This window comes from Panthera onca, chromosome B2 (genome assembly GCF_046562875.1).
Source record: "Panthera onca isolate mPanOnc1 chromosome B2, mPanOnc1 haplotype 2, whole genome shotgun sequence".
NCBI lineage: Eukaryota > Metazoa > Chordata > Mammalia > Carnivora > Felidae > Panthera > Panthera onca.
The window spans coordinates 67,874,767-67,890,334 of record NC_138343.1 but is presented as its reverse complement, the minus strand read 5'-3'; the positions used below and the strand labels follow the sequence as shown (position 1 = coordinate 67,890,334).

Sequence of the window (15,568 nt, the reverse complement as noted above, 5' to 3'; positions counted from 1 at the left end):
CTCATTACTGCCAAAGTGATCTAACAAAAAATATGACTACATTCTAATGTTTAATATCTTTCAATGATTCTAGTAGCTAAGGAAAAAATTCAGAACCCTATCTCTTTGCAAGCAAAAGTTTATGTTGATGTTCCAGTCTTCCAAACAAACTGCTCCTCAAAGAGGTTCATTTCTCCAGGGTGTATGTCCTATCATGCTCTACATATTACTGTTCTCTTCACAAGTAAAGCCCTCCCCATTTAAGTAAATTCAAACCATTCTTTGCTAAGAAGCTGCCTCTGCCCCACACTAAGCATAAATAAACAATCCTTGGAGCTTCCACAGCATTTAATCTGTATTTCTATTAGCACCTAATTGTATTTTACTGTTATTATTTGTACTGATCTGTTTCTTCCCATTATATTGTCAGCTTTGAAAGAGCAGAAAATAATGTTTTGGCCACATGTTTTCCTAGTGTCTAGAAACTGTACAAGCTAAGGGCTCAAAAAATGTTTAATGGATTAATGAATCACACAGCAGAAGATAAAACCATATGACATACTTTAAAAAGATGAAATTACATGAGTGAAAGGAAGAAATGCTGTTACTACATCATCTTTGAAAATGTCTTAACTTTGTCACACAGAGATACTCATTCACTCGAAGATCCAGAAACATAAAGACTTGGCCTCTAGGCAAAGAGAGGAGGCCTCTAGGCAAAGAGTTGCTCCTAACAACTAACACCAGAGGTTACAGAGAAGCTACTCCAGTCTAGAGCATCCGAGTTTTAGTCAGTATTCCTATAAAGATTAAATTACTTTGTTAGACTCATTGTATACAAAAAGCAGTTTCTATACAAGTGAAGAAAACAGAATGTTCACCCAAGACCAAATAGTAGGAACATCAAGATTAGAATATTTCTTATTGGATTCTCCAGCTCAACATCTTTTTAATATACCACACTATTTCCAGCTAGGCAGAAAGGTCAGAATATGGAAGCTATTACAAGTAAAAATGACTAGCTGGTTGAACATACAGAATAAATTTTTAATCTAATTTTAAAAAAACAAAACAAAAACAAGGTCCTCCATTAAAAACAAAAAATGTTCATGGTAGCTTTATTCACAGTAGTCAAAAAGTGGAAACCACCCATAATCTACCATCAGGCGAATGGATAAACAAACTGGTACATCATACAATGGAATACTAAAAAGGAAAAAATACTAATGCATGTAGTAACATAGATCAATCTCAAAACAAATTATCTTGAACGAAAAAAGTCTTACATAAAAGAGTACATAATGTTTTATTCCACTAATATGAAGTCCCAGAATAAGCAAAATTAATTTATGCAGGGAAAAATAAGAACAATGGTTACCTTTGATGGGTCAGGAGTGAGGACTGAGAAAAAATATGAGGAAATTTTGATGATACTATCTGTGCTGTCTTCCCAGGGGTTTGCGTTGGAAAAGTTTGTGTACTTATTAAAATTTATTCAATTGTACACTTAAGATTTGTGCATTTCAATGTACGTAACTTTTTAATAAAAAGAGAACTATGAGCAAATATTGACCTCTAATGATAGAAATGCTGAAAGGTTTAGGAAGGAGTAAAGTGTATGGATATCTACAATTTAACATGCATAAAAAAATGAATTCATGTACAAATGGATATAATAAAGCACCAGAGAAAAGTGTTAATTGTAGAAGCCATGTGGTAGAAATATGTGTATTCACCATAAAAGTCAACTGTTCTGTACGTTTGAAAATTTTCATAATAGAAGCAGATATATGTCCCAAGAAGAGGGACAGAACATAAACAACTATCGTTACTCTGGTTATGTACTGGCTTTTTAAACTATTTTTACAGTCGTTCAAACTAGAAAAACAGTTGTCTTCTCTATCGTGTAGCTGCCACCATGACTGATTTTCAATATAAAATAAAATCAAGATTTATCTTTAATATTTTTTAAAAGTTTATTTCGAGAGAGAGAAAAAGTGAGGAGAGGCGCAGAGAGAGAGAGAAAGAGAATCTCAAGCAGGGATTCAACACGGGGCTGGAACCTACAAACTGTGAGATCCTGACCTGAGCCAAAATTAAGAGTTGGATGCTCAACCGACTGAGCCACCAATGCCAATTTCATAGTTTTGATAAATGTACTATTGTGACTGTAAGATGTTAACATTAGGGGAAGCTAGGTAAAGGATAAATGGATACTATGTACTATTTTTACAATTTTTCTGTAAGTCTAAAAATATTTCAAAACTAAAAAAAATTTTTAAGGATTATTTATCCACAAAATGAATGTTATCAAACTTTAAAAATTATTTGCAACAAACCTGGGGCTGATTTCTATCTAAAACCATATGAATGGGCCAAATCACTTAACTTACCAAAATGCATTTGTGCAATGGGAATTATAACACTTATTGTGCAGTTCTCTGAGGATCAGAAATAACTTACTTTCTGATCCAGCAAGAAAACGGTAAAGCACAGTGGTTTCAAGCATGAGCTTTGGTATCATCTAGGCCTAGATTGCAATACCAGCTCTGTGTCCATGAGTAAGTTATCTAATCCCTCTGTGCTTCAGTTTCCTCTGTATCCAATGTAGGTTAAGTTAAATTTAGCTTAAAGGATCTTGGATAAGGAGCTAGGACAAAAGTAAATAATAAATACAAAGCATTTAACTCAGCATCCAGTACTTAGTAAGAGTTCAATAAAGACTTAAGGTATAACAGAATAAATGTTGAAAAGGGTAGTCAATTATTACTAAACTTAAAGAGCATAACTAGGTAGTGCCAAGTACAGTAATTCACGTTCATAATAACTACAAAGTTATTAATAAAGGATGAAGAGGGGTGCCTGGGTGGCTCAGTTGGTTGAGTGTCCAACTCTTGATTTCAGCCCAGACCATGATCTCATGGTTCATGGGGTTGAGTCCCGTGTTAGGTCTGCACTAACAGTATGGAGACTTCTTGGCATTCTTCCTCCTTCCTCTCTTTGCCCCTCTCTCTGCTCCTCCTCTGCTCATGTTTGCACACATGCTCATGCTCTCTCTCTCTCCCTCAAAATAAATAAACTTAAAAAAAAAAAAAAAGGATGAATAGGAGTTTGGGATATTCTCTTTATAAAATAGGGCCATGTTCAATAAACAAATAAAAGATTTCCACTCAAGAGTAGAAAAGAATATAGATGCTTTAAAAAACAAACTCTTAGCTATCAGGAAAACTCAGCTGTTTAAATCAATTAGATTTTGGATAAGAACAAGCAGTGCTATGGTTTAAGCAAGTAAAAGACTGGGACAAACTCACAGATTAAGACTCAATATTCTAGGGGTGCCTGGGTGGCTCAGTCGGTTAAGAGTCTGACTTTGGCTCATGTAATGATCTCATGCTTAGTGAGATAAAACCCTGCATTGGGCTCTTTGCTGTCAGCATAGAGTCTGCTTCAAATCCTCTGTCCCCCTCTCTCTGCCCCTCCCTCCTTCCTTCCCTCTCTGTCGTTATCTCTCTCTCTCGCTCTCTCTCTCAAAAATAAACATTAAAAAATATATGTTTTTAAAAAATCACTATTCTAGATAACGAAAATCAATTTGATGGTGAAACATTTTCTGTAAATATTATTTGCCTTTATTTTTGCACTAATATTAGTATATTAATAGATTATGTCAATAAAAACAAAAATTTCTACCCACAACTTTTTTTCTCCACATCTATTATTAACATAATTGTATCAGGTATGGTCTCTTTAAAATTCAGTGGTTGCCGAATATGTTCTAAATTTTAGGACCATAACCATTTAAAGCAAGAAAACTACATTATACAAGATTATAATATAGTTCACCCAAACACAATTTTGAAGCTATAATCCATCTACAGTTAATATGTGGATCCTGAATTTAGTGCAAATCCTAATTAAAAAAAAGATTTCAAACTGTAATCTCTTCAGTATGTAACTATTCCCCGAAAATGTTAGGTCACAGGTAAGTAAAACTTCAAATCAGTTCAAAAAATGCTTTTCTGTGTATTTCTATTATACTTGGGAATATTCTAAAACCAGTGTCATATCTCTATTTCTACCTTTCTTTCATACAACTATTCAAAACCCTTCACAGGTGTTAATAAATAAAACTGTACACTTACCGACACCTTGAGGCCGACTCAACCTTACAGAATTATTTTCAAATTTTTGGACATGAGGTGGATATTCTTTCCTAAAAAAGGAAATTTACATAGATTATTCTAACAGAAAAATATATTTTCAGAACAAAAAGGTGCGGAATCACTTACAATGTGTTTATTAAAAGTAACCCCCCCCCAAAAAAGGCAAACCACAGCTTCCTTGCCGTATAAAAAAATACTATAAAATAATAAAACTATATGATACAAATATGCTAAACCCTACTAAATTGTAAGATCTTTAAGAACAGTGACTACATTTTAGACTACATTTTAGATGGACTCTTAATCCATCAGACCCCACTGCAAACTTTCATACAAATATTTAATAAATGGATCCAAGTTATTATTGTCCTTTCAAAGTAGTCACCAATGTTATATATTTATTCCCTCAATGTACAAAACTTTAGTTTTCTTTTGAAACTGCCATCACAATTTATAAAACACATTAAAAACAAGAGCATGTAATACTTCATTGTCACACATTTTTTGAATTAAAAAAATCCGCTATTTAATAATGTACAATTTGGGGCGCCTGGGTGGCTCAGTCGGTTAAGCGGCCGACTTCAGCTCAGGTCATGATGTCGCGGTCCGTGAGTTCGAGCCCCGCATCAGGCTCTGTGCTGACAGCTCAGAGCCTGGAGCCTGTTTCGGATTCTGTGTCTCCCTCTCTCTGACCCTCCCCTGTTCATGCTCTGTCTCTCCCTGTCTCAAAAATAAATAAAACGTTTAAAAAAAATTAAAAAAAAAATGTCCAATTTGCCCAATTTTGCTGTAAATGTTTCTAAGTAATTAAAAACATATCAACAACTAGAGGAATAAATGATGATTAGGATATTGGCTTTGAGGACAATTTGAAAAACAGCACAAAAAATGTTATGTCCCAAACCAGCAATATGAAACAAGTATCTTATTCTTACACTATATTATGGAGATATAATTATACTTGAAAAAATACATCAAATTACACTGTCACTTTATATACAATCAATTTTCAGGATTTTGAACATAATCCTCAGAAAATAAAGATCCTAAAATACCACATAAATCCAAATACACACTAATTTGGGGGTAAAGCCAAAAACCTATAGGTAGTTGTGGGATGGAAGCATTCAAGATTTACAAAAAGTGCAATAAGCCTGGGAACTACAATATCTACTTACTCACCCTAAATAAAAACTTCTAACATATTCCCATTTTACTTAACCAGGGAATTAAAAATAAAAGAGGCTATTCTATTATTTGTAAATTCATTCACACTGGTGATCAATACCTATCGGAGTAATATAATTAAGTAAATTAAAATTCTAAAGAAATTTTTCTAAAAGAATTTTATATTCTTATGTTATAATAGTCAAAGGACCTAAATTAAAAAAGAAGATAAGAAAATGACACAAGAAGAAAAGAGTAAAGAGTAAGGATAGTAGTGTGTTTGTAATGTGAGTTAGCAGATAGTGAGCATCATGTGCCAGGTACTGTTCTAAGTGCTTTATATCTATCAAGTACTTGAATCTTCACAATTACCTTACGAAGTATATACTATTATTAGCACTTTATAGAGGAGATGGAGGCACAATAAAGTTAATTAACTTGCCTATATTCACACAACTATTGAATAGCAATGCCAGAATCTGAAATCTGGAAATTGCATCAATATTGATAAGTAATGGAATTTTCATTTTTGAGCTGCATTTTTGTACAACTGGGCAATGTCTACCCTGACAAAATTTTAGATTCATGAGGACATAAGTTGTGAAGATAAGAATTTGCCTTAGAGATAGTAGTAGTACTAGCACTATGAAGAAGATAGGTTTTTAGCTAATTTTATTAAACTTAAAACTCATGGTTTTATAGTTCATACACTTTCACACTAAAGGGAATATAATATAGTCTTATCTTTAAAGCAGATAATTCATTCTTTTAATCTTTAATTTTTATAATTATTTGCTTGGAAAAATAAAGATATCAACTTTAAAATGCAACAGAGGCAATGAATCTAAAGCAAAATACAATGATACTATTATGGTAAAATAGTGAATAACACAAATAGTATACATTCTTAAATACTAAGGATTATCAATACAGAAAATAATTATTTGACAGAGAATGGGCACAAAATCTGAAAATAGATATTTTAGATTTTGTACTTTGAACCTGTTTGATGACTTATTCCGGGGTATGCTATAAACACAGGTTTACTCAGTAATAACTGACATAAATCATCTGAGACAACCAATCATACATGTGCAGGGGTTGGTGAAAATGCTGCACTGAATGCACCATGTTTTTTGCAATCTGACACAGTGCACTGAACTATGCCTTGCTAATGGGGAACAAACACCACACAGAATACATCATATAATATCCGTGACTTTATCATGTATTGTAATGTTAATAAACTAGTCTGTGTTTTTTTACCAAAATTCCCAGATTTTAATAGCCATAATGTATTGAATATTTGCTCCATATTTCCTTATATAAACAGGGGAAACTAATTTTTCTTTTAAATAGTGTATAAATAAATTTCAGAAATAAAAGCATACCGTAAAGTTTAATATAACAATACAAGGATTTCAGGACAAAAGTAGCATTACTTTAACAAGAAAATTTTTAGAAACTTTCTAGCCATAAACTATCTTGTGTTCTTTAATTTTTAGTTTTTAAAAAATTGTTAGGTGATCAAAAACCAAATTTTATACTAATTTCTTAGTTTGAGGGTGCTATCACTCTACAGATACTAACATTTCAAACTCCAAGCCAGTATGAAGCTCAAGTCTAGGATTTAATTTACCAGTGGATATTTCTTTCCCTCAAACCAAGCAGAAGCACAGAAGCTTCTTTGTCATCTGTTATCTACAAGGTGGGAGGATTTTTTTGCTTGGGAGGGTTTCTGTTTGTATAGTTAAAAAAAAAAAACAACAACCCACCTCATGAACTCAACATTTTACAACCTGCAAAAACAATTGGAAAGCTTTTTTTCTTCTGTACAGAATTACTGAAATAACATCAAAATGCTTTGCTTTATTAGAGGTTAGATAGGCCTCAGCTCTGAAAGGTTTTTAAAATAAATTTAATTTTGGAATAATTTTAGATTTACATGAGAGTTAAAGACAATTCAGAATTATATTCCTCACCCAGCTTCTCCTAAAGTTAACACCTTCAGCATCATCATACATACGTCAAAAAAAGAAACCAACACTGGTACACTACTATAACTAAATGCCAAATTTTACCTGAATTTCACCAGCTATTCCACAAATATCTTTTTGTTCCAGGATCCACCTCATTTAATTGTCATGTCTCTTTTAGGCTCCTCTGTTTCTCAGTCTTACATGATGTTTCATGACCGTGGCACTTTAGAAGAGAACTGTCAAGGCCCCTCAACCTTGGTACTCTGATGTTTTTCTAATGATTAGACCAACGTTATGAATTTAGGGGGAAGGTTACTGCAGAGCTGAAGTGCCCCTCTCATCACATCACATCAGGAAGTACATAATATCAATACGATTTATCACTGGTGATGTTAACCTTGATCATTTAGCTAAGGTAGTGGTTGCCAGATTTCTCCATTCTAGAGTTACTATTTTTCCCTTTCAACACTCTGTTTGGAAATAAACAAATCAGTCAGGCCAGCCCACAAAAGGGATGAGGGTAGATAAACCCCACTTCCTGAAGAGTGGAATATCTACGCAGATTATTTGGAATTCTATAATAAACAACTGTCCATTTCCTTCAATTCATTTTAAATAGCTTGTAAAACCCTAGGATAATTTGAGTAAATAAATGATTCATTTATTCAACCAATTTTTATCAATAAGATATATGGGTATTTATTTTATACTTCAGATTATAATCCAATTGTTTTAGTTTTGGTCTTTGGGAGTGCTTTCAGTTGGCTCCTTTGTCCACTTGCTTGATGTGATGTCAGTTCTTTTTTTAAATTCTGATAAAATACATATAATGTAAAATTTACAGACATATAGAATGCTTCATAATCCACAGGTCACCTTTTTACAAAGGGCCTTGAAAATCTCTTTAATGTTACAATTTTAGTATATGTGCTGTTGAAGCAAATACCCTTTTGTTTTTTGAGTACTTGCTTGGTTTTTAACAATACAGGACACTCCACACTCATTTTGTATTTTCCCTACCCCATCCCTAAAATCAGCCATTTCTCCACGTTCTTTTTCTTAGAGAGTGGTATTAGAAACCAGGATCTAGGTGCTGAGTTTTTGTCTTGGTTTTTGCTTGGTTTTAATTATAGCTCATTTTATTAATCTTTTCATTGCTCTAACTGATCTATAAGATGTACATTTCTATGAAATAAATGTATTCATATTCAAATGTTAAAATTCATTATTCCAAACTCATGTTAAACTCATAAATTGGTGTAATTTTCTGAGATATACTAAAAATCTCCCACAGCTATACTCTAAGAACTTCTTGCATTTTAAATATTTAGGGACATTTTATATGTTAAGTTGTTATACTTTTATAGACTATGCCTGTTACATGCTTTTTCCTTTTTCATACTTCTTCTAAAAAAAAAAAGTTTATTTTATTTATTTTGAGAGAGGGAGGGAGAGGGAGAGAGAAAGAGAGAAAGAGAGAGAGAGAGATCGATCTATCTAGTTTGGGGGGGGGGGGGGCATGGAGAGAGAGAATCCCAAGCAGGCTCTGCACTGTCAGTGTGGAGCCTGACACAGGGCTTGAACTCACGAACTGTGAGATCATGACCTGAGCCAAGATCAAGAGTCAGACGTTTATCTGATTGAGTCACACAGGTGCCTTTCCTATTTAGTACTTCTAATTCCTAATTCCATCTTGTTATTAAAATTAACTCATGCTGTTTTCACCTTTTGTGATTCTAAATACCCTTTACCTTATAGATTGTTAATGTCTGATTCTTAGAAACGACATAGTATAACTGGGTTTAATCCAACCAATTTGTCTGCTATTAAATATATTCAACCTGATCACAATTACTGTAACAACTGACAGAGTTCACGTTTTCCTTTCATCTTTATTACCTATCATTTTTTAATATCTGTATATATTTCAGTTTCCTCTTTTCCCCTATTTTTACTGGTTTACATAATTACTATTCATTTGTTTTCCCTCCCTAATTAATTTAACAAATAGTTACCTTTCCTCTCTCAACCTTTATTCCAATTACATATTTCTGTTAACACGTTATCAAGATTCCAAACATTTATTCAAGCAAGATGTTCTATTGCATCCCTAATGAGATGAGGTCTTTAAAATCCTGTTACTTCTACCCCTCCCAACTCTCCCAGAAAAAGGCCTTAAGATTCCTTTTATTTCTACTTTTCTACCTCCTCAACTCCCAACATTTTGCTGAGATAGTTTTGAATATGTAGTCATAGACTACATTGATTTTCCTTTCCAGCACATTGATATTTGGAAAGTAGAACATGCTTACTCTTAATTAAATTCCACTGAAGTTGTTTATTGTACCAAATTATAAATCATATACAAAAGATTGTTTTTTAAAAACTCTCAAAGATTGGGGCACCTGGGTGGCTCAGTCAGTTAAGCGTCCAACTCTCATTTTGGCTTAGGTCATGATCTTGTGCAGGTCATGAGACTGCATCCTGCATTGGGCTTGCACTTGGCAGCACAGGAGTCTCCTTGGGATTCTCTCTCTCCGCCCCTCTGGTGCACGTGCACACATGCACACACTCATAAATAAACATTAAAAAAAACCCAAAACTCTCAAAGGGGTGCCTGGGTAGCTCAGTCAGTTAAGCGTCTGACTCTTGATTTTGGCTCAGGTCATGATCTCAAGGTTTGTGAGTTCAAGCCCTGCATCAGGCTCCATGCTGACAGTGTGGAGCCCTGCTTGGGATTCATTCTCCCTCCCTCTCTCTGTCGCTCTCGCTCCTGCTCTCAAAATAAATAAATAAATAAACTTAAAAAAAAAAAAAAAAGAAACTTTTCAGATCACCTTACAAAGCCTTTTAAGACCTAGGTCCTAGCTGACCTTGCCAAACCCACATGGTATAACATTTTCTCCTTTGCTCCCCAAACTCCAGCAATAGTGGTCATTCTTTCTTTTCCTTGAACATACCAAACTCATTCTTGTAAAACTATCTTAGCACCTTCTCTTCCCTATTTGGAAAAGCTATCTCTGTGATCATGGCATGCTGACTCTTCATTTAGTCCTTGCTTAAAATGTTAGCTTCCTAATAAAAAGTTTCTCTGAACATGCAATCTAAAGAAACCATGTTGTCACTCTCTGTAACATCACTCAATTATACTCTTTACATAGAACTTATTATTTCATGTTTTACTTGTTCATTATTAGTCTTTGCCCATAAAATTTGTAAACCACAGGAATGCAGGGATCTTGTCCTTTTTGTTCATCACTATATCCTTATGGCTAGAACATAGCAAGCACTTGATAAATATTTGGAATGAATAAACGTGTATATCTAAAAGGCTGTATGCAGTCAGGAGTCCATTTATCAGGTTAAATAACTGTATAAAATAACTGTATAAAGAATGGTTGTGTTGGTAAAAACTGAGCCACTACTAGCCACCATGCAAAAATCCAAAATACTAATTTTTCACCCAAGGTGCAAATATCATAATTCAGGCATTTAAGGACACTTGCAGGGGCGCCTGGGTGACTCAGTCAGTTAAGCAACCAATTCTTGATTTCAGCTCAGGTCATGATCTCATGTCATGGTCATGGGATCAAGCCCTGCATGAGGTTCTGTGCTGAGCATGGAGCCTGCCTGGGACTCTGACTCTCTCTCTCTAATAAACATTAAAAAAAAAAAATAAGACACTGCAAATTTGTTTATATTTATTGACTGGACATCTTGGTTGGAAACAATATACCCAGACTCTAGACTGTTTATTCTCCTTCTTCCTAGTCTTCTAGAGTTTCCATATTCAATCACTGTTTTCTTTTCAATACATTTTATGTGGAAAGGCAAATCATTCTTCTCTTCCTCCATTTATTCTTTAAAAACAAAAAGTCTATTGCTATTCTCAAATATTTACTCTCCTAAACGAACTTTAGCATTAACTGATCAAATTTCTTAAAATGACAACAAAGTCACTGAGATTTTGTCTAAAATTGCATTTAAGGAGTAAACTAATAAAGAATGTAATAGAGGTCTCGAGTACATCTTTAGATACATTTATAAAGGCTTTATAACTATTAACTTTATTACTGGATATTTAATTGTGGCTGTAAATAAAATTTTGGTCTCTCCAATACATACTCCAATTGATCAGAGTTGAATGAAGGAAACTATTAATACTATTAGTCTTGTAGCCTACCATCTTGCTCAACTTTATTATTTCTAAAGTTTCAGACGACTCTTATAAGGAAGACAGTATCATCTAAATGCAATTTTATTTTCAGATATCTTTAGACAGCAATTTATAATACTATAATAAATTGGTACCACCTCTCTCAACAATTTAATAGCACTTATCAAGAGCATTAAAAATATTTGTAACCTAGTCCAAAGAATCCTTTCACAGAGAATTTATCTTAAGAGAATCATTTAGAAATTTATACACAAAGTTGTACTTGAATGTGTCATATATAAAAGTCATGAAGTAATGAGTAAATAAATTATGAATACCTGCAGGATAACCTATTATGCATTCATTAAAAATCATTTTTAAAAGTCAACTTAAGCGCGCCTGGGTGGCTCAGTCAGTTAAGTGTCTGACTTCAGCTCAGGTCATGATCTCACAGTTCGTGAGTTCAAGCCCCATTTTGGGCTCTGTGCTGCAGCTCAAAGCCTGGATGAAGCCCGCTTTGGATTCTGTGTCTCCCTCTCTCTCTGCCCCTCCCCTGCTCGTGTTCTTTGTCTCAAAAAATGAATAAACGTTAAAAAAAATTTTTTTAATGAATTAATAAAAGCTTATGAATTAATAAATAAAAGTGAAAATGTTACGATGCATTTAGGTGAAATGCATATATTAAAAAGCACACAGAAAAAAAACATTGAAAAAGAAATGCATCAGGATCCTAATAATATAATTTTCTATTTTGAGAGCCTTCAGAAAATTATAAAATCTCTATAATACTTATCTTTCAAACATACTCTTTATGCAAACATTTCTAGTATTTTACCTATGTTCTTTCGATGTATTCTATTCATCTTTGTACTTTATTGATGCTTCAAAATTCTCTACAATATCCACATACTTTTTACACTAATAAATAATAAGTATTTTTAAAAATTTTAAATTGGAAAATCACTGCATGCTTCAGTTTCATAATGGGCCAACAGATTCTTTACCTAGGGAGGAAAAACCAGTTCTAATACCAGATTAAATATTCTAGGTTACTGGTGCTACCAAATATACTGTATTTAGAACCTATCTGTCAGAAAGGAAGTCGAGTCATTCAAGTTGTCAAAGTCACCTACAACAACAACAACAACAAAATGGCAGCAATTTTTTGAAGTTTTTCAAGCTCTAGATATTAATACTGCTATTTATTATTTATTCCAGCCTAGTTTCAAACTCAAAGCACACCTCACTGTGCTCAGTACACAAATGAAAAAAAGCCTGGAAAAGACTTACCTTCCACAAGTATCTATTTTTTGTTTATTAAACCATTCTCTTATAAATAATTTAGTTCAAAAATTTATAGTCTCTCATGTGTTGAGGGATAAAGATAAAGGACCTTCTAGTACTCTTTAAAGATCAGAAAAAAGATGTAGCTTAGTGTTCACATGAAGGGAACAAAAAGGCTTATGTGAAAAGAATTCACAAAGTAAAATGTACTATCGCAAAAGTTCTCAGCTAATCTCCAACAAAGATAAACACAAAATAATTTTAGGTAAGGATCCAAAGATTAATGGGCTAAATTCAACCTAAAGATAACTATGCTGCTGAATAAAGCACTTAGGTATATTCATTACAAGTTTTTTATAAAGAGTAGCTGCTTCATATCTAATCCCTGGCAGTAATTTTAGTACAAGAGACTGACAGAATGTCAAGATTACTTTTTTTTCCCATCATCTATTACTTAAAGAAATTTCAAATTTTATAGTTTAGTCAGTTTTAAATCATTATCTCACTTGTTCCTCACAAATCTCCTTAAAATCGGGCAAATATTATTATCCTCATTTTACAGTAAGTTATGTGCCTGATACTGCTGGTTACTTAATTCCACATCTTCTGACTCCCGTTCCAGTATTATTCCAAGAGGGTAGGGATTTCTGTCTGCCCCTAGAATAGTGCCTGGCACATAAAGTCATTGAAAACATTTGCTGAATGTATCAATGAATAAATTTCCACTACAGAAATATGCATAAGCCAAAACAGTGCAAAAAATCAGCATAAACCCTACAAAGTTATTGTGAAAAACAGAATAATTTAAGATCTTTATATTATTGTGAGAATATTAGAGTACTTACATTTTATCTACTATAGCATACAGGAAAGTATTTACATAAAATGAGTCTGTTTTGTTTATGACTGTATAAAGAGTTAATGTATATTCTTTAGCAATTATATTTTAAAAATCTTATTAATGGATTTCAAAAAAATATGTAGCACTTACGAGTTAAAAATTTTAAAGATATAATGACCCATCTATATCTGACAGAAAATAATGCTTCAAAGAGAAAAATAAACATAATGAGAAAATAATTTTTCTTCCCCAGTAGATTAAAATATCTGCCCAATCCATTCACCTAAAACATGTAAGAATTGTGAAGTATTTCAGAATTATAAAATATGACTAAATTTTTTGTTGACAGGATCATCTTTATAATTCAGAACTGTGGTGTTCAGTAAGGGGGAATATATGCATTTTATAAAATAATACAAGTTGTCCTCTTTACTTTCTATACACCTTTAAAGAAACTATAGAGTTAAAATTATGTAATTAAACAACTGTGCATTCTTAAAAAATTATTTTGAAGTTATTTATATCATTCAACACTTCTGCTAAAGGACACGTGCCTGCCAATGTTATTACAAAGTGAACAATCAGCAATCATAAAATTGTTTTGGGTCAGAATAGGCATACATTGATGTTTAGAGTTTTAACTCTACATTTAAGGCATTCTAATTCCACTTCCCCCTCAACTCTATCTAAAAAAGTATAAAAACAAAAGTATATCAGTAAAAGCAAAGTAGTCCTATCAATGTAAATATATAACCATATTGAGAATTATGGTGAAACACTAGCCACCAAAGTCAAATATCATGTTCTACCATCAATATTTCCTTTTATTAAAATAATAAATAAACTTTAATGATGAACTCAATGGATATTTTTCAAAGCATATAAATAATCTGGTATCTTACTGTTATATCCATGCTCTAATTTCATCAATATTAAGCTTACCTTTCCTTTTGGTCCAGACTGCTTAAAACATGAAAAAGAAAAAAAATGTAAGAGGCAAGACCTCATTTTTGATATATCATTGTAGTTTTAGTAACTGCGGTCAATAAGGCAAAACTCTGATGTGATTAATTTGTTTTAAACACATTATATATATACTATATACTAAGTTTTGAATCTTGTCAGATAAGTAAATTATTTTTAAGTTTTTGTTAATATAGAAAATTTATATCTAAACATATTTAAGAAAAAAGGATGTACAAAGATATGAAAGATTCTTGGGAGAGCTTTATTTAACCATCAACCAATTGATGATAGGTTTAGAGTAGTTATATTGTCTTCAAAGAACAATAAAATTTTCTGAAAGTTATAAATTTTTAGTGGTTCCAATTCTGTTATCAGGTGTGATAATCAGCTTCTGAATAAGAAAAAAAAATTTTTTTAAGTTGGAACTTTTGGATAAAAGCCATAGATTAAATACAGCAGCATATGGTTTTAGACACAAGGAAAGGCCTTGGATTTAAAATCATGGCCTCCAATCAAAAATACAATTTATAACCGGTCCACCCTTCTCCACATTCAAGGAAAACCTAAAAAGCTATCAATATCAATTACTCAATAGTAAAATTACAAAAACCTTCAATTTAGAATAAGATTCATAACCTAGAATTATTTATTATAAAATGAACAAAATATTCAAAACTGTAAGCAAAACATAGTTTACAAACTCCCCGAGTCCCCATATAAACTCTCACATTCCAATAACGTGGAACAAGTAAAACATTAATCATAGTAAATTAAGAGGAAAAAATAGTAATGTGGGTTTATACAAACAACACTGAAAAGACCTATTTTTTTTTAAATTTCAATAGTAAAGAATTATAAGCTTACATGAATACCATATTTGAAATTTTATCTCTACCATTAAAAAAAAGGATGATCTCTATAAAATAAATTTATGTTAGAAAAATAACAAAAAACTGAGGGAATATTACTACACCCCTATTAAACTAAATAAAATATAAACATGAAACTTTAAGTCCAGCTTAGCTTATATATT

The 15,568-nt window shown here is 32.5% G+C and overlaps 1 protein-coding gene across 6 annotated transcripts in view; it reads right to left on the bottom strand.

The window, feature by feature from the left end:
- SENP6 (SUMO specific peptidase 6) overlaps positions 1-15,568 on the bottom strand; it is a 115,070-nt gene that overhangs the window by 60,696 nt on the left and 38,806 nt on the right. For 5 of the 6 annotated variants that reach the window (XM_060615981.3, XM_060615984.3, XM_060615987.3 and 2 more), the window contains 2 exons: positions 14,512-14,532; positions 4,122-4,192 (listed from right to left, as the gene is read on the bottom strand). In XM_060615981.3, the coding sequence (XP_060471964.1) occupies positions 4,122-4,192; positions 14,512-14,532 (92 nt within the window). The remainder of the gene's footprint in view (positions 1-4,121; positions 4,193-14,511; positions 14,533-15,568) is intronic. The other variant, XM_060615983.3, reaches the window with a different exon arrangement.